The following is a 27,499-nucleotide window of genomic DNA, read 5'->3' as shown; positions in this document are numbered from 1 at the left end:
CCTGATTTTCATTTCAGTGGTATTTATGGGCAGCTTAAAGTATCCAGATGAGAATGGGTTTGATGTGTTCCTGAAGAAGCATGGTGGCAGTGACAATGCTTCAACTGACTGTGAAAGAACAGTCTTCCATTTTGATATTCAGCAACAATACTTCAAAGCAGCACTTGATAGGTAACTTGATCACATCAAATAAAGCATTTCTTAGATTAAAATACATTATGGCAGTGCATATTTGTCTAAAGAAATGGAGTTTAGCCATTTCTGTTTCCCTGTTTTGGTCAGATTGAAGGGCGTATTTTTCTTGAACTTCTTTAGCTATCCCTGTACTAAAGCAAAAGACACTGTGTAAGAAAGAAAACTAATGTTTCTTTCCATATCTTGCTCTCCTTTGAAGTAGGAGTTGTGACCCACAATATTATATGTTATTTTGAGATTAATCTGAGGAGGTTTTGATTTGTGTAAATACAGATAAAGTACTGGCTGTTTTTAGGATTCCTTATGTTTTAGGGGTTTCCTATTATTGCCATTATTAATTTATTCTTTTTGTCCATTACACAGTGGAGAAATATTTGAGAAATCTTCTTGTGATCTCTTTTAAATATAAGTTTACATAGGGTGTTGAGGGGGGTCTGGTGAGGAGGGAAGAGTATCTTTAGTTTTGTGTGGAGAACAAAAAATAAAATATGTCTTTCTATGGATTTGTGTATYGTATGATTAGGTCTTATGATATTAAAGCTTCATCTGTTGTTCAAGCACAAATAACATTGCCAATATCTCCTTTGTGTTGGAAGCAATGTTTCTTTCCACCAGACAGTAGGAAAAAATTTCCATTTTTCTTTCTGCTTTAGATGGGCACAGTTTTTCATTCACCCCTTAATGATCAGGGATGCAATTGACCGTGAAATTGAAGCTATTGACAGTGGTAAGAGTAACACAAATGTCTGTAAACTTTTCTTGAGCTTCTCAGCCTGAAGTTCTTAAGTATAGTATTTAACCAGTACGCTGTCGTATTCAGTGCTATGAACTCTCACCATGTATGTTTATCATTTATTTTTAGAACTTCAGAAGTAACTTGTTAAATTTTGGGTCAATGGCATTTTATGACTTCCTTGAATTTGTTTGAACTTCCTTATGTGTATGTACTTTTGTGTAAATGGCACTTAAAATGTGTCATTGGGAATGGTGGAATGTAACCAATGCAGACCAGTAAGGATTGGTAGTAACACTGCAGGGGGAGACAGGCTTCCTAAGCACAGTAGTGAATTGTGTAAGAAAATTAGAATTACAGTTAGTTTTGAAGTAAGACAATCTTACTCCACAGAAGCACCTCAGAAGCTGTTAATGAAACAAGACAGAAGTTTGGCAAACTGAAATAACATTAGGTTAAAGATGTTCACTAAAGGAACAGGAAAAGGTCTTTTTTGATGTTACACAAAATATAAATAAATGTTGCAGAGTGTCAATTTTAAAATAAATGTTAAAATCACTTTTCTTCTTGCATTTTACATTGAAGTTAGGAATACTGAAAATGTTGAATCTGTCCAGGTTTGACTGGAAGATATATTTGACTTCAGAATATTAGAATATTCACTGGTGTTCTGTGTATCCAGTAAGATGCACTTTCAGCGCAACTCCGTGTACTGTGTGAATCTTTGTTTAAATAGTATTGACTTTTTATAGGGATATTGCCTCAAAACCAATGACTACTACCATTCTATTTCTTTAAAACTAACAGAGTACCAGCTAGCAAAGCCCTCTGATGCAAACAGGCAGGAGCTACTACTAGGAAGCCTTGCCAGACCWGGGCATCCAATGAGAAAGTTTTTCTGGGGTAAGTTCTGTCTAAATGACTGGGACAGTCATGGCTTTCCAGCTGGGCTTGTTAGCTTGGGCTATTGAGAGAAAGGTCTTCATATCTCTCCCATTACAATACAACCCCCTGTTTGTCCTTCTGTCACTTATGGCACCTTTCTAATAAATTTTTTGAGTTCTTTTCCAGTCCTCTCACAATTTAACTGTCTATAGACAGTATCCAAAATGATTCATTGACAAGGAAAGAATGTTCTTTTTGGGTATGTTTTACAGTAATCTCAAAGTGTTGTTTATAGTTAAAAATGGTAGTTAAAATAACAGATTTCTTGGCCATTGTTTGATATGTTTAGGCAGACTCTTAGTAGTAGCTGTATAAACATGAAAAAAGTTTTGTTGTATTTCATTATTTTTCATAACTTTGGACGTGAATATTCACAGCTTCATTCTTTATGCAGCCCGGTTTTCTATGGATTTTACTGAACTTCCATTGCACAAATTATCTAAAAGTATACCCTTGAGTAGAAATATCCTACTGCTACAAAAATAGCTAACTAAATGCTTTCTTAACATTTACAGGTAATGCAGAGACATTAAAGCATGGGCCGAAAAAGAGTAACATTGATATTTATACCAGGCTGAAGGATTTTTGGCAGAGCTATTACTCTGCTCATTATATGAACTTAGTTGTTCAATCTAAAGGTAATACCAAGTATAAACCTTGTATGCTGTTCTTAAATAATGTCTTGTTTAACTTTGAGCTCGGAATTTGTACCATTTTTTTGTTAGAAAATGACTATTATAGTTGTCTAAGTTGTTTTATAAGCCTTTTCAGGAATACAAGTGCTTAATGCACTTGTTTAAATTATTATTTTGGAGGGAAGTTCAAACTGGAATATGAGTTGTCCTGAGATCCCACATTTAAATTCATCTGGAAGATGTCAGCTGTCTGAGCTCTGTATTCTAATTTTAATGTACTTTATGGTGAATGCATATTCTGAGTGAGAGGAAAAACTATTTTTTGCTGCATGGGTGTTAGTTTCCTTGTCTTAAAATAAATGTTGTATGTTTGATGGCGATTCAGTAGCTAGTGTATTGCTACCCCCATGTTTTTTGGGTTATCTTGACACATTTATAATCAAAAGGCATGCTGCACTTGAATGCATTGGCTTGAGGTCATATTTGTGAAAGACAGAAATGTGTGGATTGTAGTTCTGTTCCATCTGCTAGAAGCTGAAACATGCCCAAGCAGTAATTGTTCTGTCTCTGAAGAAAATTTACATATATAAACATTTTTAACTTTATTATTTTAGATGTGATAAAAGGGCTAGAATATGGTCTTGATACTGATACTGGTTCACAAGGTTTTTATTTTTATTTTTATTTTAAAGAGGAATGAAATTTACGTGATTTTCACTTTTAAAAGCAGTGAGGGGAATGCCTTCCCAATGGGGAAACAGGTACCTACGGGACTTGATAAAACCGGAGAAATCARATAAATGTGCTCTGAATATTACCATTTAGTTCTGTCCGTTGTTGGTGAATGCTGGCAGCAAGCTCTGATAAATCAGCCTACTCTGAATCCTSAATTTATCTTAATTTTAAGGTTGCAAGATTTATGAATTATTTTTGTTTTCCTGAAAACTTGCTTGAAAAAGTTATTTTTGCCGTTTTTTTCTCTTCACTAGAAACGTTGGACACTTTGGAGAACTGGGTGACAGAAATTTTTTCACAGATTCCAAATAAGTGAGATTCTTTTCTGATTTCTCTCATATCTGTAAAYTGTGAAACTATATTTTAAACATGCAGAATTTCATGCAATGGCTTTTCCTTGTAGCTACGGAGGCTTTAATTCTTATTGATATCCTTATCAAAGAAACTACTTTCATTGACTAAATTAGACAATATTCATCTTTGGATGTTAATAAATTTGTAAATGTTTCTTTAAAATGTATTTGATAGCAGTTCATGGGTTCCATGGTATGGATTTTGACTGTACATGTAGATCGCTGTTATACTTGCGCTACTTTTTTTAGTTGCTGGAAAGAGAATTATATTCTAGTTTTGAAAAATGTTAATTTATATGCCTCTCCTTTGTGTAAAAGATAACTAGTATCAAAATATAGCTGAGTTGGCAGTTTATTGTGGCTGTTGGAGACAAACTGGCCATGGGTTTTTATGCTAATTCAATATGAAGCTATGCATTGTAATGTKCTATTTAGAAAAGAAATTCCCTTCTGTATCTTGAAATTATGATAGGGGTAAGTTATATCCATTTGGTTTAAAATTTAGCTAAATAGGAATAATGTCTATTATTTTGGCACCAAGTAAAATGACCTTCTTTTCTTAACTCAGAGAGCTACTCTTTGATGTGAGTTTTCCCTGCTGTCCTATGCCACTCTTGCCGGTTATAGATTTAAAGACATTTTTTGCAAACATACATGCTTGCTTACAAGACAATACTTACTGAAGATGACTAAGTCAACAAAAATGGAGCATATTGGCATCCATGTTAAAAGAAAAAGAAAAAAATCCCAAGTCAGGCATTGGGCTCAGATGTATAAATGAGTGTTCAGAGAAAGGTCAATGGATCATAGAAAACAGGGCTGAAAGGGACTGTCAGGAGTTGCCTAGTTCATCCCTCTGTCCTCAGACAAGATCACCTATATCTCACGTGAATCTTTGTGTGAATTTKAATGACATTTAACTCCTTAATTTTGATTCACTGCTTTTTCTATAGATTAATTTTGTGGCAAATGCAAGTGTATCATGTGATTTACTTTCTCTTTGAAAAGTCGGTCCCCATATGAATCCATTTGGTTCTAATATGTTGGCAATGCTAGAAGTTGATGTGTAGTCCAGTGTATTAGAATTGCTGGCCTTAAAGAATAACAGGGTGGTGCTACAGATGAATCCTCCTCATAATTTATTTTGGTAAATAAATTAAGAAAGTAAATATTACTTATTTATATTGTGTTTTCTTATGGCAGAATTATGGCTTCAACTTACACAAAATATTAATTGCTCTTATTTAAAAATAGATATGTGTAATTTCTCACTTTAAAATTGTACAGAGATATTTACAAAGGACTGTAACATGTGGGAGCTTGTTTCTRTTGGTTTCTGCTGAGAGACAGAAAGAGTTTGGCGTGTCTTGACTGAAGTTAGCCTTTGTGAATTGCCTGCTAACCAATTTCCACAAAATGTAGGTTTTAAATAAGAAAGAGGTGTCTTAACATCAATGCRTGTTTCAAGTTCTTCAGTCAGAAATTAGCCAGGTACTTTATTCAATTAATGTATTTCTGTGGAAGCTGRTTTTGTTCAAACAAATCTGTTTAACTGTTTGAAGCTTCCCCATGTGGCAGGGAGCGAAGGTATTTGTTTAACCTTTTGCCCACAACCTTTCCATAGYGGAGGGATATGTCTACAAGACGGTTGTATGTCTGTGGAAGTAATCAAAGGAATACTGAATGTTTTTACCTCTTTAATCAGGATGTCCAGGTTCTGGTTTGGGTCACATCCTAGTTCTATCAAGATGCTACTTCAGGACTGGGCTACTAAGCAGCTGCTGCTTGCTGCCATGTGGCCTTTGAGTTCAATAAACATTGTGCTAATTTTTTTTTGTTTTATTTTTGAAGTGGTTTACCAAAACCAAGTTTTGGTCATCTGACAGAGCCTTTTGACACACCAGAATTTCACAAGCTTTACAGAGGTGAGAGACCGTGGGGTGTGTGTTTATACTAGAAACTTTTTAGTTCTACCTTTAGAGGCATATTCATGCTACACTGAGTGGACCTCATGCTCTCTGTTATGCTTTAACATTGAGTTGAATTGAATTATTTCTTTTTAACATTTTTACCTGTGTCTCTGCCATACCCTTTAATCATTTTTGTGTTTTCTTTTTTCTAGTGCTTGCCTCTAGCTCTTCCAACATCTTTGGTTCAGATATTTGTTTCTTTGTTTTTCCTTTATTCTATAATGAAGGAAACTGATCTAGTAGATCAGGAAATCCAAACATATAGCTTCATTAGTTAAAAAAAGTAGAGGCCTCCGGCATGTTCTCTTTCCTTACAATTAATTGCCAGGCCTTGCTTGTCCCCTGCATGCGTCAGATTTTCCAATGTCCACAGCCTTTTGAAGACTTCTTCTTTCAAAAATATATATATTGCTTTCCTCCTCTGTACATAATTGTACCTTCAAGCAGTCTTCGATTTGGTGGATGCAGAAGCACCATCCATTGCCTCTGCAATCCTTATTTGTAAAACCCTGTTGTAATTTTGAGTGATCCCTAGCAATACGCAGGCAAAACCTCAGCTTTCAGGAGAGCCCTTGCAGATATGTTTTATGTACAGGTCATGTGCTGAATTGATTCAAGGTTGCCATAGGAACCTTTTTCTTCTTTATCCAGAAAAAGACTGCTTTATCAGTAAACATACCCTTTTGCAAGACTCATCCTTCTCTTTTGTTCAGGGACCTCATAGCTATTAGGAGCAATAGATAAGTAGGCCCTCAAATTAGCCACYTGGTAGGCTATCTTGTGCATCTTTACTCACAAATGCTCTTTCCTCTTTTATTCTCATCTACAAGCATAGCAGTATGGCAAGGTCATTGTCTTTCATTCCCTCTACCCTTTCTACTGTTTTTGGCAGAAGACTGTCCTTTCTATACCGCCTGAGAACATATAATTTCAGATTCTGGGTTTTGAGTACAATAATTTTATAGCTAGGTGATACAATTCTCAGCCCTGCTATTCTCCTGTTCACTTTCCCTGATCTCAAAGACTTCTTGGTCACCTTTTGCAAGAGCCTGCTTTGTTGTGCATAACGACTCTTCTGTCCCTAAGATCCATCAGACTGGTTCTATTTCATGTCACTGGCAATTTTTCAAAGTGATAAAAAAGAARATAGGAAGATGGAAACCCAAATTGAGATGAAAATGATGATACTGGCTGTCGTAAACTAATTCTCTTCCAGGAGTGAGGGAGTTATTTTTCAGCATATAGATCTCATAAAAAAGTGATTTGACCCTCTCACAGAAAATTGTTTTTGATTTGTGGTTGGTCAGGATTATTGTGACCAGAAGTTTCTATCGTTTGGTCATTCAGCCAGCTGCCTTAAACAGAAATAAGTACTTTAGTGATTGCCTAGAAAAAGGTGGATGCTGGAAGCAGATGACTAGTTTCCTTTAGACCATTTGTAGCTCTTTGACATGCTGTAACTCACATTGAATGTGCTGAAGTATCACTAAAACTTTGTGTTGAGCTTTGAGTTCATAGGAGATGTTTTGATTTCAGTCTCTCTTAAAAACCTATTTCCCCCAAATGGCTTCCAAATGCTTGGAGAGCTTCTGCATTCTTTAAAGGTTCATTCTAACAGAAATGTGAGTACTTCTTTCAGAATATGAGGACATATGGCAGGATGTACATACCGCATCCTGTGCCAGGCTCCCTATGTTTCCTGTTGAAGCATAACTCTGAACTACCTTTGCATTTAAGTCTTATCTTTYTGATGTTGATGGCAAGACTAATCATATATCTGCCTTTCCAGTCTTATCCAGCTCCAAAGAGGGTGATAACAGATGCTTCTCTTCTTGGTTGAGGAGCTTGCTCAGACAGCCATGGGAGTTCCTTCTGCCTGTTTATGTACTAGTTATCCATACTGTGCAGAACTCATGCAAAATAATTTGTGCCAAATGTTCCTCTTGTAAATCAAAGATCATCACATTTCCTCTAGGTAACCTTTATATGTTGGAGATGTTGTTTAGAGATCTGTGATGTGAAAATGCATCTGGACTGTCACTCAAACAGAAAAAAAATCACCTGGAAGTTCGTCTTGATATGTTTGTATGCACACTTCACTCCTATTCCTCAGAATAATATGAAAATTTAAAAATCCTGGGACTGAGAGGAATTGAAGGCACAGGATGAAGTTATCCAGTTACACCACTGTGATGGTGCATAAGCTGTCCCTTACTGACAATGGTTTAGAGTGCTGGATGGCACCTTAATGAATTAGCGTGTATATTTTTATGTATTCCCACATATGCAAGTGCATATGCAGATGTTTTTTTCTGCATCAAACAAAGTATCTTGCCCACAGATGGTTCTTGAACTTAAAATGATTGGAAATAATAATGTATTTCTATTTTTAATGAATAAACTTCTTTTGCAGTTATTCCAGTCAGAAACATCCATCTGTTGCATATCACTTGGGCACTGCCCCCACAAGAGAGAAATTACAGGTAAAATGATGTGTAGATTATCATTACATTAATTATGTAATTATCATTAATTTACATTATATTTTGATTTCATGCTATTTATGAAACAGTATGTGTAGAGAATCCAGTAAATGATCAAGACCTCATCTCATGCTAATACCACAAAAAAGAATAATTTCAGGAAATAAATTTTGTGCTTTTTGATTCTTTTAGAATAGTGTACAAAATGATATACAGTATTAGGAATAATACCTCAATGCTGACATAATAGATATAACATCTTATAGACATAATATCTCACTTTTAATGCTCTTCATTGTACAGGCCATGACCTGATACCTGTGTGTTGTAGGATCTCTGAGGAGACATGGGATTGATTTGGATGTTTATATTTTGTTGCRTACTGTATGGGGGTTACACTTTTTAATCTATGATTCAGTTATCTTTCTGCACTTTATCTTTGGACAAAAGAGAAAATCCGTAGGATTTTTTTGAACCAAGGATTATGTTGGGTGTTAGTCACCTTTAAAAAGGTTGCTAGTTTCTTTTTATTCTTTTCTGAAGTATAATGAAGACATTTCCATTTAAATCGGTATTAAGAAACCCTAAGAACTAGATCTAATAAAGGACTTGGTGCCTACAAATGCACAGTTTGACACCTGCACTATAGGCAACTAATTTACCTTCAGTGGTATTCAGAACCAGAGTTGGGGGTCTAGATTCTCTGTGCAGTGTCAGAGAAGAGTCAGACTCCTCAGAAAGGAGATCCAAAGAACTTTTACCCAGACTAACACAGACCAGGAACTTCTAAGCAGAAATGTGTGTCTGAAATCTTAGCCCTCTGGAACTTAGGTACCTGAATTGAGACAGCAAGTGAGAATCTAGAGCATGGAAACCATTAATGAAGACTGGCACTAGAAGTATGCTTTCAAACAGAAGTGAAGTGCTCATTCCTTTCAAAATGTGACAGGAAGAGGATGCTTGCCTATGTTTCACATAATACCCTTTGTTTAGAGTGCTTTCCCCAGCAGTTGGGAGACCTGTTTCCTCTCCAGGCTGGGGYGATTAAAGCTCAGAGCTTCCGTATCCTGGGAGAGTACCCTAATGGCCATGTAAGCTGAGAAGGGTATATTGTCTGTGTTTCCTGTGGAAGTGGAGTCACTGTACCTGGGGGAAAAAACTACAGTGAGGTATCAGTATAATACATAGGTAGGGGATTACTTTGTTGGCTGAGAGTCATCCCAGAGCAAGATGATGTTGGTTCTAGTTCGTGCTCCATGGAGAGTTATGCAGTTTATATGGTAATTAATTAGAAATATGCTAGAGAGAGGAGACTGAAACATTCTGCTCTTACCTGCTCTTCCTCTGTGTATGTCAGTCCCTGCCCTACCCCAGCAAAAGCTGCTGATACATGTATTAGGCATGCTTATACCTGTTAAGTCACTTGTGGGGACTTAAGCTCCCTCTGGTTTCTCAGTCCTGGTGGGTCTCTGAGCACTAAGCTGCTCTGACTATTTAGCAGTGTGTGAACAGAATTGCAGGCACCAACAGTCAAAACAGAAGATGCTTAGAAAGTTTATGTGCTTCTGGGATTAGCTGATTGTTGACAAACTTTTTACCTCGTGCTTTTTGGCTTAGAATCTTAAGTGTTTTTAAATCCTGTTTTTTGGGCCTTAATGCTTTGTTTTGATCTTATGTAAACTGCTGGACATGATGATTCTGTAATGAGAGATAAAACAACATATCAGGATTCTATGGGCTCACTAAATGTCATGGTTAACTTGGAAATCTCATTAATTTTTCAATACAGTCATTATATACTATCAGAATTTCTTTTATATTTTGAAATAGAGAAACTGTCATCTTTATAGTATTGCAGTTTCACTGTTATGTGAAGAGAGAGTTATAGTTTGTAGCATCTTCTTATGAAAAGAAAAGTCCTGTTATCTATTATTTGATTTTTCTAATTCCTAATCCAGTTAAGAATTTTTTCTCTTAGCATTAAAAGTATTACATTTTTATTTTTTAGGGTAAAACCACTACACTATATCTCCTGGCTGGTAGGACATGAAGGCAAAGGCAGCATTCTTTTTTTTCTTAGGAAAAAGTATGTATTTGTTTCTTTTTAAAGTGTGCAGTGGGGAAATAATATGATTTGCCAAGTTTTAAGCAATGTCTGTTATTCCTTTTAAATGTTATTCTTATAATGTGATTTAAATGATGCTAAACACTCTGATAAGGTATTGTATATGTCTTTATTCTAAAAACAAGAATAAAAACATGAAGACTTTCCAAGTCTCCTAGGTTGTAGTTCATATGTTGCTCTTGTTCTAAATGAAAAATCTGTATTTAATATTTTGATATGCTAAATATATTCTGGGAGGACACCTGCCTTGCAATTTTTTAGTTTCAGAGAATTTGACATTGTAGAGAGAACCATCTCTCTGGATTAATCAATTTGGATTAAATTTCAAAGCAGCTTTCACTGAACCAAGATAAACTTCAACAATGAGATCATACTTCAGGGAAGTTTTTAACTGGAGTAATTAATACTGGATTTATCTCTTCAATAGGTTTTGGGCTGTTGCATTATCTGGAGGAAATGCTGAGACAGGTTTTGAACAGAACTCCAGTTACTCTATCTTCAGCATTTCTATTACTTTGACTGGTGAAGGTTATGAGCGTTTCTATGAGGTAAATTTCATTGTAGTTTGGATATCTTGTCATTTTGCCATGTCAAGATTTCAAAATAAGCTTACCTGTTTCTATCTCCAGGTTGTACATGTTGTATTCCAGTATCTGAAAATGTTGCAGAAAGTAGGTCCAGATAAAAGGTAATTCTTGTATCCAGTCCTTTATCCTAAGAACAGTAGAAAAAAAGATTAACGGAGACTGCAATCCTATGTGTGCCTATCCTAGCCTACTTCCATGTGTATGATCTAAATATTAAGGATTTGTCCTCATGTCCTCTTTCAGCTACAGCTATGCCAGCTGAAGAAGTTACTACTTTTGTTTCACCTTCTGCTCCTCTGCTGGAGTTCATCTTCCACCCTGACTGAATTTGTAATGTTAGTGTTCTCTCAACTTTATCAGCCAAAAGGGAACTGGTTAGCCTTCACAGTTTAAAGAAAGGGCTTTTGCTAATCTAACGAATTTCGTTTAGATGTGAAAAGGAGAGTCCGGGGGTAGTCGCTTGAAAAAAAAAAAAAAAAAAAAAAAAAGAATGAAGGGAGAACCTCCAGTGACTTGAGATGGTCTGAGAGCAGTAATCTTTTCAGCTGGCATAGCTGCATCTGAAAGAGGATGTTCTTCTGTATTTTGATAACATTTTCTGTAAAAGATCCCTCATTTGGAAACCCAAAGTAATAATCAAAAATTTCGTTTCTAAGGGAATTGTTAAAGATTCCTCTATGTGCCTTAGTCTGAGAGTGAGCGCAAGTATTTCCAGTCAGGCAGGGGTGGGTAACATGGAGCTGGAATTGCAAGTTTTCTCTCTGCCATTATCTCTGCCATTTAATAGTTTAACGGCTCCTTATCTGAAAAAAAGGAAGGAGGCTAGTAAGTTGTAGGACTCATTAGATTTGTCTGAAAAGTCTTCATTATTTTGAGCTTTCAAAATGAAAGGAGTTATGGTTCTATTGAACTGCTTTTTCCCCTCATGACAGCATGAGAAAGAGAGAAATATGTTACTTTTTGACTCAAATATTTAGTATTGTGCCAAGAAGTGTTCTGTTATTCATCTCTTAAGAAATGTTTCAGGGTAATGCATACATATTTTTCACTCACAGAATTTGGGAAGAGATTCAGAAGATAGATGAAAATGAATTTTCTTTCAAGGATCAGGTACTTGATTCTTTTTCAACTGTTATCTATAAGAAAACCAATGCTATTCCCCTTTTTTTTTTAATAAGTGGGACTTTTACTGTGTGCTCAGTTACAGTAAACAGAATTAGAATTTTGAATTTAAAGAGATATTGGAAGAAAGAATACTTCTTAAACAGAAATAAATCACATTTTAAATAGAAAAATGTTAGCGTTTTTGACTTTTAAGGCTGTTGTATTAAAAGACTCCTCAAAATACAACTTGAATATTCTATATATGATGCTCTTCCAAGAGAGATCTTATCTTTTCCTAATTTCATTTCTAATTTTGGCTTTAAGATTCTGGTGGTGGGAAACCTTCAACAGAGTACTTGCAAATCACTTGGTTATTTCAAATGTATGGCAATATTTTCATGTGTAGGAAGCAGTTGGAACTTTTTTGCTTTGGAAAACTTGCAGAAAATCAGTGCTCACTGAAAGTCTGTAAGTGTCCCATCCCCAAAGGGATTGTGATGGTCATATAATGCCTAATTGTCTTGACTGTACCCTTCTGTTGAGTAARTTTAGCTGTAAGCACTTTGTTTATCCAGTCCAGTGAGGAAATCCGTCTTACACAATCATATTTTCTGTGCATGCACATGTGTCTGGTTTTCCTCTCCTCCATGYTGATGCCTCCAGTAACTCTTGCATTTGGCCAGTTCATCTAAATTTGATTGTGGTTTGTAAAAATTGAAAAAATATATTTTTTGGAAAGTTTCATGAACTTTTTGAAACTAGGGAGACTCTAGTGATGCTCTCAATGTGGAGAAATGAATCCCAAACAGGATAGAGGTATCCACAGGAAATCAAGCTTTGCTAGATTTACTACTTACTGAGATTTTTTAATTTGTAACAGGGATGTTTCTCAGATCATTTTTCCACTGTTACACAGTTTGAATGGCTTGATTACCTCTGCCTTAGCTATCCAACTGAAATCTTAAAGACCTGTTGTAGCCAGTCTATTTCATGTACCCTTGGGTAGGGTGTCTCTGCCTAATGATCCTTGTAAGAATACAGTCTTCGTACCTTGTTTAGTGTGCTGGTCTGGTCCTCTCATCCATTCTGGTGTCAGTGCATGTTTCTGTCCACATGCAGAGTTAGGTCTTTAGTTCTTCAGAGCCTTCTGTAAATTGATTGTGAATCTTAATCTCTTTTCTGTATGGTTTCTTACTTAGAGACTGATCTTAATTGATGACTTTAAGTGTTACTGCAGTACAGATTACTAAATTGTGAAATGGAAATCTTTTCCAAAATTGACATTTGAATTCTTACTGACTTTGAGCTGAACTGGTGAATCCAGTTTTAGAGGTATTTTAACACATGGAGCACCTTGCTGGTAAGTAATTAATGTGTTGGTTTTAGACTGAATTAGGTGGTTTATTTCTATCAAATTTCAAGCCTTCAGTTGATCAGGTTCTTGATGATTCTGAGTTTCTCTCAAGAGCTAAGATTTCAGTCAAACCTGAAAATTACAGTAGCATTGATTCTTCTTCAAATACTATTATTTCTCAGTCATAGGATTCACAGGTGCAGCTTGGATCAAATCTTTATTTATTGTAGTCTCTGTATGTGCTTGTGAGCTATCTTAATTTTCTGTGCATTGCTGAAAGAACTCATGGCACTTCAAACTGCAGAAGCAGATAGCTGGAATCGCACTAAATAGGGATATTTGTTTCTAAGAAAACATGGTGTCTTGAATTTAATGACATTTATGCCACTGTAACTTTAGCTTTAAGGTATGTCTAATACTGACAGGTATTTGTCTGATCTGTGGTTGGTCAGCAAGCCAGGCTTACTTGACCTACCTTTCCCTTATCAGCATTATTGTTTGCGCTTTCTGTAGCTTCCTCATATCCCTTCTATTTGTTGRAATTCATGTGTAGAGCTCTGAGATATGAGCAATTATCCAACTTTCTTAGCACTATAAAAATTCTTGTGGAAATCTGTGTGTGAAGCTTTGTGGGACAACTTGACTTTCTGTAATGGTCCTAAGCACAGACGTTATTGTAGTTGCTGTCACATGCTGCTTTGCTGGGAATGCATTTTTTTTCCAAGTCTTTATATTTCAGTAGTGGGAATAAACTGTGGCTTGGAAGCTTTTCACAGTTCTGGTACCAGGGTTYGTGTTTTTAAAAGTCATGCAAAGAGATTCTGGAAGCTTTTGGGTTTATATGTTCAGCAGGAGAAGGAGGCTATTGAGGAAGTGTTCATAATAGATTTGGAGAGTATGTTAAAATGAAAGATTGCTCCCCTGTAAGAGGAAGACTGTATCTTCATGGTTTCCATTTACTTTCYTCTTCAAAGTTCTAATGGAATTTTGACCATGGAAAAGAGGGGAAGATAAAGCAGGGCAGATAGTACCCTCCCCGCTGATAACCTCCTTCTAGTGTTCTCAGAAAAGGAGTGGAAAGGGTGGGAGTGTTGTTCCAATTAAAGAGCACTAACCRTGAGATGCTTACATCATCTGAGCTGCAACCAGTGTATATTTTCTAAGCAGAAATTTGCAGAGCCCATTTCAAAAGACTCTAATTACAAGTAAATAACCATAAAGTAATCTTCATTTTTGTTCCCAGGGCAAAGATAATCATAGTCAAAGACCAAAGATCTCTGCGGGTTGGTATTTAACTACCCTCTATTCCTTCTCCTTTAAATGTAAACGAGTGTCCTCAGCAGGATCAGGCTGTGAGAAAGCTTTTCTAGGGACATAGACTGGGTAAGGTTATCAGTTTTATTGCTTGTCCTTGCAGTGAGGCAGGGTCATTTACACAGCAGGTACAGTATTTGAGAGAGCTTTTTGACATAGTCACACACTTCAGTGCAGTTCATCTGAGGAATGTAGTGTGCAACACTGATGTGAAGGATAATACTGGTAGTAATTTAATGAAGGAAAGATGGTTTTAACTATGTGATAGAGCTAGACTAAATAGCTGGATTAGTGCAGAAGTGTTTATATCTTTTATTTTCCTTTTTTGCATTGGTCAAAATTGGTCCTAAGCTCATACAATTTCATTCTTAGTTTTGCCTTTGTGTTCAGCCAACAGTAACACATCATGTCTCTTTTTTGGTACGAACATATCTGTAATCAAGTCATCTCCTTTGTTTCTTATGGAAACATCAGGTAGAAATGTTTTTGGAGATGATCCTAAGTACATGGACAGAAAAGGATCTTGTCTTAAAAGATTTTCTGTAGTATTTTGTTGCAAGGATGGCTGCTTAATKTAGTAGAAAACTGCAGTAAACAAAAAGCTCTATTTAGCATAGAAATATAAAATAAATTGATGTTTTAGTTGTCAATGGCATGAAAAATTTTTTATTCGTTTTCCAGACTGATCCAATTGATTATATTGAAAATATTTGTGAAAACATGCATCTTTTTCGTAAGCAGGACTTTCTGACGGGAGATCAACTTTTGTTTGAATACAAACCTGAAGTGAGTAGAATATAAGCATCTGAGGTAGAAAAATTCAGTATATTGAGTGTATGTAAAATTCAAGAATCTTGACTAAGTATTAATTTATTTTTGTATGTATTTGAATTTGAATTAAGTTTCTTCATCATCTGTATAGGTCATTACTGACATCCTTGGCTTGCTCTGCCCTCAGAGAGCTAATCTTTGTCTTTTGTCTGCTGACAATGAGGGAAGGTGCCCTCTAAAGGAGAGATGGTTCGAGACACAGTACAGTGTAGAAGGTAAAATAAACCTCTGAAGAATTTAGAGKTTTTTTTCAAATGCAAATGAAAGCTATAAAAGATAGAAGTGTGATGTCTGATCACCTTGATCTGGTATAGGAAAATGAAATCCGACTAGTCAGTTTTTATGATCGCTCAATGAGTTTTGATTGCTAACCTGACTGCATGAGAATTGCTGGGAGTTTGGGTGTTTTTGTGGCAATTCAATGGCAATTTTCCTCTGTACGTATTTTTTAGTAGTCTAGCCTACCTAACTTTATGGGCCTGGGTCTTCTGCATGGGAGAACAGAATTTTCCATTTAAGGAAATAAATAAAGAGATGAAAACATAAGCAGTGCCTGTAGCAGAATTTTATGGTAACTAAGAATGATAATGCATATGATTTTGATTTAAGTTTAAGCTAATTTACTTCAAAGTTTGTTTCAAAACAACTTTTAAACGTAAGCTGCATGTGCTTCACAGACATTGACCAATACTGGGCTGATGTGTGGGCCTGTGACTTTGAGTTAAATTGGGACTTGCACCTTCCAGAAGAAAATAAATATATAGGTAAGACATAAGTGTCTGACTGAATTCTGTCATAGTTTTCTTCTCCAAATTGTACTGCTTGAGAATAGGTGATATCTGAAAAATGGTCTATATGTACTTCTATATGGATGCCCATTTTCAATATCTGCCTGGCTATAGAAAGATATTTATTTGTGTTGAATTTTTATAGAGATTTTTAGAAATGATAATTTTGGACCAAATTTTGTTTGACCTTGTTTCTTTACCGTATTTTTAAAGCAAAGTGAAATACAACAGTCATAATGCATTCAAGATAATCTGTAAGTAGCTAGAGAGGACTGAAGTTGGTTTATTTGTTGTGGCTGTTGGCTAGCTACAGTGTTTTAGAAAGCACAACCTTTTTGTTTTTCATAAGGAACAGAAAGACTAAAAGCATTGTCTTGAATATATCATAGCAGTCTATCTATACTTCACTTTAAGATTGGTACTGCTTATGAGACAAAGTACTGCTGTGGGACCAAATTAATTACCTCTGTGTCCAAAGAGCTATGTGCAACTTAATGTAACATAGGAGAGAGGAGACAATTTTATTTTTGAAAGTGGCATACTTGGACAGTGGATCTGACATATAAACACCTGTGTGTTGTGTTTCTGTGATAGCCACTGATTTCTCCCTAAAGGCACCTGATTTCCCCAAGATGGATTATCCAGTCAAAATTCTGAATATACCACAGGGATGCATGTGGTACAAGAAGGACAAGAAATTCAAGAAACCTAAAGGTAACTAGTGTATTAACAAATGTGGAAAACAAAGCCTTCTTCAGATTTCCCCTATCGCGTATTCAGTATTGGCAATTTTCTTAGAATTGGAAATTTTTGTTTCACTGTCTTCCAAAATCCAGGCAGCACCAATTGTTACTCTTGTTAAATTCCTCTTCATTTTCATTGTATAGTCTTTTTTTTCCTGCAAGTAGATAGCTCTTCATACCAAATTGGCTTTTTCTAAGCCATGTCTCTGGAGAGAGATGTTAGTGCYGAACTACAGCGTTATTGTTTTTTGAGTCTCATTTATGTAGCCAGCTGTATCCTATCCTTCATTACTTTTACCTTCTGGGCCCCTAGCCCAAATATCCACACCTATTTCAGCACCAACCTTTACAGATTGCTAGTGTGTGAGGTCTTTGACCCAACTTTGAGGAAGACGTTACAGATTTCTGATGGTACCTACAGAAGATCCTATGTTGAAGTTAGGTAAGATGTGCATGTTTTCTTCCTTACGGTGACACAAATCTCTATGTTGGATTTAGGAAGAAGAAAAGAGCTTAAATGCTTACCCATCACTTTTTATCCTGCAGTAGAATAAGAAAGGTCAGGCAATAACTTACGTTCAAAAAGAAGACTTCAGTATAATGAGATTGGTTTATTTAATAGTAAAGAAAAGGTCATATCTTTTGTTCTTTTATTATCACATAGATARATTTTGTAAAGTTGAGGTTGGTTTATCACCATTTGTGTTCTATGGCTTTGTTATTCCAGTCCTGAGGAAAAAAGGTCATCTTTTTTGTGGGTACCTGATGTTTCATGGTTCATTACAACTGCATTATTTCTGTTGAAGCTCAAAGGGCTTTTTTCTTGCTTTTTTTTCTCCTAACTTCATCTGCCTCCAATCAACCCAATTCTAACTGGCTACTTTGTCATGCAGTCTACTATACCAGAGGTGCCTGAATATGGTTATATCTTTATTTCTCACTTTTCTTACCTGGGTTATATAAACTTGTATGTCTCAACTGTGCTAGCCTGATAAGTCACTTCGATTCAAGTGGATTTTTTTTTTTCATGTTTTGTTCACTATGCAAGAGCTTGGAGAGATTCAAACTCTGGAACCTTTCTTTATGGGAATGCATCACAGTATCTGCCTTAAAAAGAAGGGTCAGTAGAAGACAGTGTCTGACCAATTATTGGCATTCTTATGGTTTCTTTGATCTCTGACTTTTCAACATGGAGCTGCTCCAGGAACTGAAAGTCCTTTTCACAATTCACTTTATATCCTCTTTTCAAAGAAATGTCAATTTCCTGTAAAAATCTAACTAAGAAAATATGACAGCATCTCAGGAGCAAAAGCACCTGGGAGGAAAGAGCCAGTTTTGGGCTTACAAGTCCGGTAGTTTAAAAAACCAAACAAACAGAAACAAAACAAAACCAGAAAATGACAGAAATGCCAAACCAAAAAACCCCCAATCCTTCCTTGCCCTCAAACCTTCATCTTATCTCTGTATACTCAGAAAATATTATCTGTAATCACTGAGACACAGTATAAAATTAAACTATATTACTATTATTATTATAAAGATTTTGTGTAGGATAATACTTTAGTTCTTGTTGGGAAGCTTTTTGATGTAACATTTATATACTGCAAGAGGGGTTTTTGTTGTTTTAGAGCCCTTTTTACTGCTTTTGACATAAAGGAGTAATATTAACATCTATAAAGATAATGGAAACAGATAAAGACATTATGCCTGTCCTTAGTAATTTACAAGCTGAATACATATTAAATCTCTTTTCACCAGAAGGGTGGCTTTTTCAGTTCCTAAATGCAAAGTGACTACAATTCCAAGTTCTCTTTAGATTTAAGTGTAGTTCAAAGAACACAAGTTGGCCAAAACAGAACAGTCTAGAGGAAAAATATTTGCATACTTGAATTGAAGCTGACATTATTTCTGCAGTTGCTCTTTTTTTTTCTCTTTCTTTCTTTTTTTTTTTTTTTCTTTCTCCACAGCTTATGTACATTTCCACCTGATTTCTTCACAGGTACAACAGTCTGCAAAGAGGTAAGAATATTTTTCTCTAATCTGCCTTGCAGACCAAGACAGAAAATTGATTCTACAATGAAATAGTACCAATTCAAATGTCCAACACAGATTAGAATAAAGACTGACATTCTTTCATTTAATTTTCTTTGGAGTTTAGTAGTTATCTTTTGAGGAGGTGTGGAATGGAGTATTTTTGCCAGAGAAAGGAAATGCGTACTAGGTGTTAGTGCAGCTGTCTCAATGTAAAAGTTGTTTCTAAACCATATAGTAATCACAGTAATTTGCCAGAACAGAAAGCTCATCAAAGACTCCACTGGAATGGGCCATCAACTGTGGGCAGCACATTCAACAAGCTGAAAAATCTCCTGTATATAGCTGTGGAAGACCCTGAGATAGAGCTGCAGTAGACTGTGTGTATGTTGCATAGTCTTCTGCTTGTAACTCCGTAAATACATTACATCCCCCCCATATGCAGCATGCCTGCTAACCTTTGATCATGACTGTCTGTTGTAACGAAATGTGTGGTAGTTTTATTGTAAGATCACTAAGGAGCTGCATAAAAGGGTAGAACCATTTTTCTGGAAATATCTTTGTATACCTATTTTTCATCAGACCTTAATAGYATAGGTTTTGAATTTTTAATAGAAATGCTTGATCCTAATGTTCTGGGGCACTTTGCAATTTTTAACTGTCAAGAAAGACTCCTTAAAATGATGGAACATATTTATACCTATTGTGTCTCCATCACAGCCACTTCCATTTCAGATAAGGATATGAATCTTCCAAATGTGTTAAAGGTAGCTCCCTAGAAGACATTTTTTAGCATTATTAATATTTAACAAACAAATTTTACCTAGAATTAATCTAGCCCTTAAAAATTAATTCTTTATTCAACTTACGTGTTACCCTCGTGTACTCTAGAGAATGGTGTGGATTATTATGCTTTGTAGCTCTAATAAGCTTTTTTTCTTTTCATCAGATCTACAAAACTTTTAAGTTTCATGCCAGAAATCCTAGAAGACATTCTTGTGTGTCCTTTGAATGAAAAACCTGATTCATAACTAGGTGTTTCAAGCTTTTAGCCTGAACAGCTTCTTATTCTTAAAACTATTGTCTTGAATATTTGTGTCTTTTCTATGTTGATTCCCACTCTCACTTCCTTTTTCATTCATGAAGTGTGGTGCTTCTAGATATTTTTGTTAGCATCCTCTCTCTGAATCTCTCAGAACCAGCATATGGAGCTGATATTGCTAAACTGAAGTACAAACTAGTGGCTGGAGAGCATGGTTTGATCATTAGAGTGAAAGGATTCAATCATAAACTACCTGTAAGTACCAAATAGACATCTGCCTTAACAGAGTTCAACAAATCAGATGTTATACATTATTTTCTAAGTTAGTCAGAAACCTGAAATACTTAGGTTTACGTTGCAACTCATTAGTTCGTGGTTTTACATTGTTTTAAAGACTATAGRGAGTAATGGTTTTGTGTATAATAACCATGTACATTTCCTGCTGAGTTCCTCAAAATGTGTAAGGTTACTGAGGGGAAGACTTATGCTTTAAGATGGAGATTTTATGGCATGAATTATAACAAGAATAAGTGTGGAGTAAAGAAGGCTAAATACAAAGGAATTGGTCTTTGACTAAGTCAATGTTTTTTGCATACAGTAAGAAAGAAAATCAAATGAAACTGTTTAAAATACTAACATCTGATGTGAAATTTATAATGCAACTCTTCTAAGTATAAATCTGATTTTAACTTCTGCTTATTACATGTAAGCTTCCCATGGCTTCCTCTAATGGAAGTGGTCTAGGAACCAGGGACAAGACAGATGACAAGGGCAGGTATGTGTGCAGGGCATATTGTTTGAAGGTGCAAGAGGGAGAAAGCTGGGAGGAATACTGAGGCACAAAAAAGCAAGCTGGGACAAGTCAGTGTTTGCTMCTGCCTGTTTTCACTTAATACAGCTGTTGTTAAAAAGTGCTTTCCTAATAGCTTTTCTGTTCCACATTATGGGATAGACAGCAACTGCCACAGGTGCATCTTTTTTGACTATCTGACCTCCCCTATCTACAAAAAGTGTCTTTGACACAGCCTGATCTCCACCAGCTGGTTATGTGAAAGGAGTAGTTACCAGTATGACCACTGATCAACTGTTTTTTGTTAGATGAGTAAAATAAAGATACATGTGCAATACAGGTAAGTTTTTGTTAGCAYGGGAACTTAGCTCTGGCTGCTAAATGCTGGCACTTCTAAAGGATTTCAGCTAAAGACCYAGAGCCTTGTGTTAACTGTGATCTTCTGGACCCATGAAGAACTTGTGTTACTAAAGCTGTTAGTCTCAGTGCCAACATGGAGTTTCTAATYCCAGTACTCAGATTGTTGTAGCTGGTTTTCAGAAGCTTTTCAGTCACCACAGGGGTGGCTTTTGAGAGAAAAGCTGAATAGTGAGAGAGGTTATTACACCCAATTGTTCAATTGTAAGGAAGAGATTTTCAGGATTCTTGGAGCAGAATTTAATTTGAAGCCAAAGAAAACAAATAATCTAGAACAAGAAAAAACTCATGTAAGGGATACCTATATATTCATAAATTCTGACTATGAGGCAGGGATGAAAGGAACAGAATGAATTGTCATCCCCTCTATGATATATATTTTTTGAGACTAGAGGTAAGGAAGATATTTGCATGCTCTTCAGGATGATGTAAGAGAAGATTTCACTGTCTARATTTATCCCATCAGTGTGCTTAGACTTTTTCTCTCTTTGTGGACTTTGTTTTCAAGTAAAKAATTTTCATTGTCATTTACTGATTATTGTAATTTTAAATTATTAATGTATTTTGTATTAAAAGATAGCTATCTAATTTTAAGTTCTCTTGATAAAAAGATTCATATGGTTTTAGCAAAATTTTTATCTGATTGATGTGCAGTGACTGTGATATGTGGTAAYTGATCATTTATTTTTAAACAATTAATTTCTTTATTCAAGATCTTACCGTACTTTAATTAATTAGATACCAGGAGAAACTGTARTAGGTTTAAACAGTGTATTTTTGGAAGCTCTTTTTTGCCTCATGTTTTGTTGATTTGAAAAGAACCAAGTCATTCTCCTCCTAATGGTACAAATGACTAAGAAGTAGTATTTCCTTTATAGCTGCTGCTTCAGCTCATCATTGACCATGTGTCTGACTTCAGTTTTACTCCAGCGGTTTTTGAAATGATTAAAGAGGAACTAAAAAAGACCTATTTCAATATGCTCATCAAACCAGAGGTGCTAGCCAAGTGAGTCTCTGGGAAAGGCTTAATTTTAGGGTAGTGGTAGAAAAGAAAGCAATCATCTTTGTTTTTCCTGTGTTGTCATAGTAGCATACTGTAGCAGCTTGAGGASTTGCTTGTCTTTTTATCATAAATTACCATACAGTGCTTTGCATAGTCTTCTTGAACATGGTGAATGCCAGCACAATAATTATATGTGAGCACAATTTTCAAATCGTCAGATATTTTTGCTTTATACTAAGTACCCAATATTAATGATAAAGTTCCAAAAGTTGACATGAATTCATATATAAAAATGGTTGTCATATATATTTTTCTTTATAGTTGCTTGCATTTCTTCTGTCAGTAACCTCTGCATGTGCCCTCTGTAAAGTTAAAATTCCTCATTAGAAGATTCTCAAATCTTCTGAAAAAGTGTCAGCTGGGGTCATTCCTCTCCCACCATCCCAGCCCAGCTGCCCTTTGGTTCCTTCTAATTGCTAGTGGGCTCAGTTCACAAACATTTCATTCTCTTTCCCTATCAGTCCCCCTCATTCTCCCTGGAAGAAACTTTATTTATACTTTGATTATCATTTACACAGCTTTTGTTCATTTGTTTTTCTTTTTAAAAATACGGTTAAAGAGAGAAGAGGAGATACTCRAGGCCTGATGCTGCTGACACAGGGATAAGTTGATCAGTTGACAAAACTGACATTGTGTAAGATCAGTGTCAACCAGCAAAATTTCTGCCTGATCCAGAAATCTGCCTGATCTTTACTGAAGTCAGAGCTTTTTTGTAGCCCAAAAGAGCAAAAGATACCTAGAATCTTCTTCAAAAGACTGCATTAATAAAGCTCTTGAGAAAAGACAGTATTTTGTACTGTATGAATATAACCTGACATCTTTCTTGRTATTCTTTGGATCTGATGATGTAAATATTCTGATAGCACCGTGTGATGAATTTCTTAAAAGAGAAAATGTTAATCAAAATAATACAGGGCTGTAGCCTCCTGACCTGTAGGAGTAGCTAGATGTTGCAAACTATGCCTAGGTGCCTCAGGAAAGAGGGGACCTTTGCATCAAATAATTATATATATCATTATTAAGTTAGGYAGTTTACTAAACATTCCATTGTGTATTGCAAAACCAACTCCACCAAAAAGGCAATCACGTGCTAAATGTCATCTCTAGAAACACAACATATTGGAGGGTGTATAGTGGTTGTCTTTTGTCAGATCACTTTTACTCAGTCCAGTTTCTCAGCAACATGTGCTGTTTTTCTTTCTCAATGGTTGGCTCTTTGGTGTCAAATATTCCTGCAGTGACACTGATTGATTTTCTTACCAATTTGTTTTTCATTGCAACCAGACCTTCCAATATGTTGTAGTCTAATCTACTCCACTGCTTGCCACAGTCGTGAAGTGCATTTCTGAATTAAAATGGATTACTTTTTGTTTGTTTGTTTGTTTGTTTTGTAGAGACCTACATCATGTAATTTTGGAGCATGGCAAGTGGTCTCTGATAGACAAATACAGGAGATTAATGAAGGGACTTTCTGCAGAGTCTTTACTGTCCTTTGTTAAGGCTTTCAAATCACAGCTATTTGTGGAGGGTTTAGCACAAGGAAATGTAACATATCAAGTAAGTATTAAGCTCAATGGTGAAAGTTTGGACTCTGTCTTTTTTTTTTTTTTTTTTTTTTTTTAAAAAAACGCAGACCACAAAAAACTACTACTAACCATTTTGACAGCCCTATTTTCTACTAGTATTTTGGCACATCCAGGTGACATGAGAGTGCCAGCGTAGTCTAGAATACTTTGCTCTTTTACCCCTATTGTCTAAACACAAGTAGTTGTTCTATGCTTCAAATATGGTTTCTGTGGTGTATTTAAGAATCAGAAGTTGTTCGCTCTATACTCTGCTAGTCTTGTATTTCTAGTGGAATCATTCTAACTGTGCAGCTATTGATTTTTCTTGCTACATTTGTAGTGTAAGTACAACCCAGTGATAGGATTGACTGCAGCAATACAGCTTAACATCCTGTTATCATTCTCAGAATTCATCTGTCTGTCTACAGGCGTAAGTGATAGCTAGCCGTCTGATGCAGACCAGAGGTCTTCGCTTTTAAAAAGCTGGTCATACCAAGGTTTTGCCCCTGATAGACTTGTACAATACTGCCTCTACTTCTCACTAGGCATGCAAGTTTGCTGTTCTTACAACAGGAAAGCAGTTTTGTAGAAACTTTTGCCAAAGTGTTTTATTAGAATTAGAGGCTCTGGTAATTTCAGAGGTGTTCTTGTGGGATGCTGGCTTGAAAGTTAAGCTGAAGATTTGGTCATAACTATCATAGAGTTAAAATGTGTTTTGTGCTGTTGGTAATGCAGCATTTACTTACCAGGTAGTCACCTACCTCCTTCTGCTGTTCTGTTGTTCTCTTATTTGTTGTCTTTCCCTCAACTGGAGCTGGAGTTTCTTTTCAAGCACAGGCATACCTTGGAGATATTGCAAGTTCGGTTCCAGACCACCGCCATAAAGCCAATATTGCAATAAAGCGAGTCACAYGAATTTTATGGTTTCCCAGTGCATATAAAAGTTATGTTTACACTATACTGTAGTCTATTAAGTGTGCAATAGCATTATGTCTRAAAAAACAATGTACAAAATGCAACACAGAGTGAGCACATGCTGTTGGAAAAATGGTGCCGATAGACTTGCTCAACTCAGGGTTGTCACAAACCTTCAGTTTGTAAAACAAACRAACAAACAAAAAAACAGTATCTGTAAAGCGCAATAAAATGAGGTATGCCTGCATTTCATCATCATCAAATGCAAGACAGGGTACTTCTCTAAGTTTCTTGTATCTGGTGTGCTATCTGCTTAAAGTGTATTACACTGTCTATATCTTTCATGGGTTCTTTTCTTGCTCATACATTGTCCATGAGAGAGGCTCCCAAGCAAGAAATTATATTGGTGAGCTTTTTCCTTCTGCAATATAGAATAGAGCAGACCCTTTTGTCACCTTTGAGAGACTTGGAACTTGGCAAACCACTGGATACAGGAGTACTGGAATAACATGGCAAAGCCAGGCAATCTGTYCTGAATGTTGCAGAATGCATTGGGACAAATAATTCCCTTCTCCAAAGTTAARCTAAGTTTATACTTTCTCTCCTAGGAAGCAAAGGATTTCCTGAGTTATGTTGTGGAGTGAGTATCTGTTTGATTCCTGTACAATTCCCCTTCAGTTATYCTTTTCTGGAAGAGAGGAGTTGTCTAGGGTGGGAAGAATACTGAAAGCAAAATTGAAATTCCTTGAAGACATTTAAGTATATATCATGATAATATTGAAAGCTTCTATTTTTTTCTGTTCATTAAATAGGAAGTAGTTTTAAGGGGAGGGGAATGATGCTGAATTGACAGCATCTGGATTGTGAAGCCTCGTTCTGTGTGTTTTGCCTAAGATGTGAGTGTATGTTTGACACTTTGCTGTTTTTACTCCCTTCAGAAAGCTTCAGTTTGCTCCTCTGGCCCATTCCTTCCCTCTTCAGTTCCGGGTGGTGGATTTGCCAAATGCGCACCTGCTTTGTAAGGTGAAAACTCTTAACAAAAATGATGCCAACTCTGAAGTAACAGTTTATTATCAGGTAATGTACTAGAGATTTGCACATAATCATAATTTGCACATAATCATTTATATTAGTAGTTTGCTGTGCAGTCACAGTTTAAAGAGCTATYATCACAGAACCATCAAGAAGCAGAACCAGCCTGTGTGATCACTGTGCAGGGAAAGTGGTTTGAATTATAGAGAGTCTGTAAGCACACTCCCAGTGCACAAGAACTACTTTTTTGAGACTTACTAAAATCCTTGATGAAATTACAGCCTATATTATTTTGTAAATGATTATTTTGAATATGTATCTTTTGCTTTTTCATGTGTCATCCACTCCAGTCTTGGTATTGTCACCTTTCTTATCTTTCTTGCCATCAATTTTTCCTGCAGTTAGTTCAAGATAGTCTTTCCACTCATGCAGTGGATTCAAAATGAAATCATTTGCTTTCTGCTTTGGAGGCAYGATGGAAAACCAGAAGTCATTGGCTTACTTTCATGATAACTTACTGAGCAGTTAATGCTGAAGACCATCCAGRCTGGATTTGTTTGTTTGTTTTAGGCTGGTGCAAGGAGTTTAAGAGAATGTGTTCTTATGGAGTTGCTTGTGGTAAGTTCTGACCTTTCCTAACAAATCTTGAATGCTTACTGGGACTTGTATAGGCTGCATTTGTATTCTATGCGATGTCTGTGCTTGGAAAAATAGTGGTTAATATTAAGATGGCCATAACTCTAAAGACATGTATATTTGTTATATCCTACTACCACTTTCCTAATACAAGTACTTGGGACTATCCTGGTACTTCAAATAATGCGCTGTTTCACTTAAAAACAAATAAATAAAAATTTTCATTATAAAATGTAAGTGCTTGTGAAGGTTAATCTCCTGTCTTATCCTGTTGCAGGACATAGATTTTTCCCTGCGTTAATTTCTTCCTAGGACAGTAAGGACAGGAGGATTTGTTTGAGTTTAGTGGTTTTAGTCCCTTCTTTCTTGATTTGACGATGCTTGTCTATGGGGTATGAAGCAGTTTGGGTATGGTAAAATATCTACTGTTGTACGCAGGAGTACATTTTGACTAAATTCAGGCTGTATTTCAGACACACATGGAGGAGCCTTGTTTCAATTTCCTGCGAACCAAAGAAACACTTGGGTAAGCTCATTGCTGGGAGGTATAGCTCCTTTCATCTGTTTTTTCATCAACAATTAGTCCCATATACCTTGWTGCTATGGGAAACTGTTACTGTGTGTAATTCCTGCAATAGCATAGCTGTAAGTACAGGGTAATACACTACAAACAAACACAGCATCATCACAGGATATTTCTGTCACAGCTGCTCAATTAATTTATCTAGGTCTACAGATGGGTCCATTTCCTACCTTTAGTCGCACATAAATGGAGCCTCAGGTGGTTTCCTATCTGTRTTTATTTGCATTATGCACAGTTTGAATCGAGGCCAGGGTTCATATTTTGAATACTCTTCCTTTTCTAATTTAGTTGCTTTGGTACCCTGTATATAGCAGTTACATAAGCAAAACTTCTGTAAGCTGATAACATGCCTGAAGAAAGAGATCTGTATGTTATGGGTGTCCATATAAGCTATGATGCTTAAGATACCGGTGTTCATTTGTTACTATATTCTGGGTAGACRGTGGTAGCTAAGGCAAAGGAACAACCTCAGTTGTCTTCTGGGACTGAGAGACAAAGCCCTATGTTTTTGTCTCTTAGTCTGCAAGAGA

General features: G+C 36.0%; 1 protein-coding gene across 1 annotated transcript in view; it reads left to right on the top strand.

Moving 5' to 3' along the window:
- LOC112975953 (nardilysin-like) overlaps positions 1-27,499 on the top strand; it is a 37,700-nt gene that overhangs the window by 5,142 nt on the left and 5,059 nt on the right. Inside the window, exons 4-24 of the mRNA XM_026086665.1 lie at positions 18-171; positions 849-922; positions 1,736-1,831; positions 2,389-2,511; positions 3,498-3,555; positions 5,448-5,521; positions 7,980-8,049; positions 10,058-10,135; positions 10,602-10,722; positions 10,804-10,862; positions 11,817-11,871; positions 15,215-15,319; positions 15,456-15,579; positions 16,042-16,128; positions 16,747-16,866; positions 18,863-18,914; positions 23,633-23,795; positions 25,327-25,358; positions 25,657-25,795; positions 26,321-26,368; positions 26,860-26,912. Of these exons, the coding sequence (XP_025942450.1) occupies positions 18-171; positions 849-922; positions 1,736-1,831; positions 2,389-2,511; positions 3,498-3,555; positions 5,448-5,521; positions 7,980-8,049; positions 10,058-10,135; positions 10,602-10,722; positions 10,804-10,862; positions 11,817-11,871; positions 15,215-15,319; positions 15,456-15,579; positions 16,042-16,128; positions 16,747-16,866; positions 18,863-18,914; positions 23,633-23,795; positions 25,327-25,358; positions 25,657-25,795; positions 26,321-26,368; positions 26,860-26,912 (1,885 nt within the window). The remainder of the gene's footprint in view (positions 1-17; positions 172-848; positions 923-1,735; positions 1,832-2,388; positions 2,512-3,497; positions 3,556-5,447; positions 5,522-7,979; positions 8,050-10,057; positions 10,136-10,601; positions 10,723-10,803; positions 10,863-11,816; positions 11,872-15,214; positions 15,320-15,455; positions 15,580-16,041; positions 16,129-16,746; positions 16,867-18,862; positions 18,915-23,632; positions 23,796-25,326; positions 25,359-25,656; positions 25,796-26,320; positions 26,369-26,859; positions 26,913-27,499) is intronic.

The sequence above is a fragment of the Apteryx rowi genome, unplaced genomic scaffold (genome assembly GCF_003343035.1).
Source record: "Apteryx rowi isolate R43461 unplaced genomic scaffold, aptRow1 scaffold_7, whole genome shotgun sequence".
Lineage (NCBI taxonomy): Eukaryota > Metazoa > Chordata > Aves > Apterygiformes > Apterygidae > Apteryx > Apteryx rowi.
Note: the sequence above shows the minus strand (reverse complement) of the source record. Positions and strands in the feature narration are given on the sequence as shown.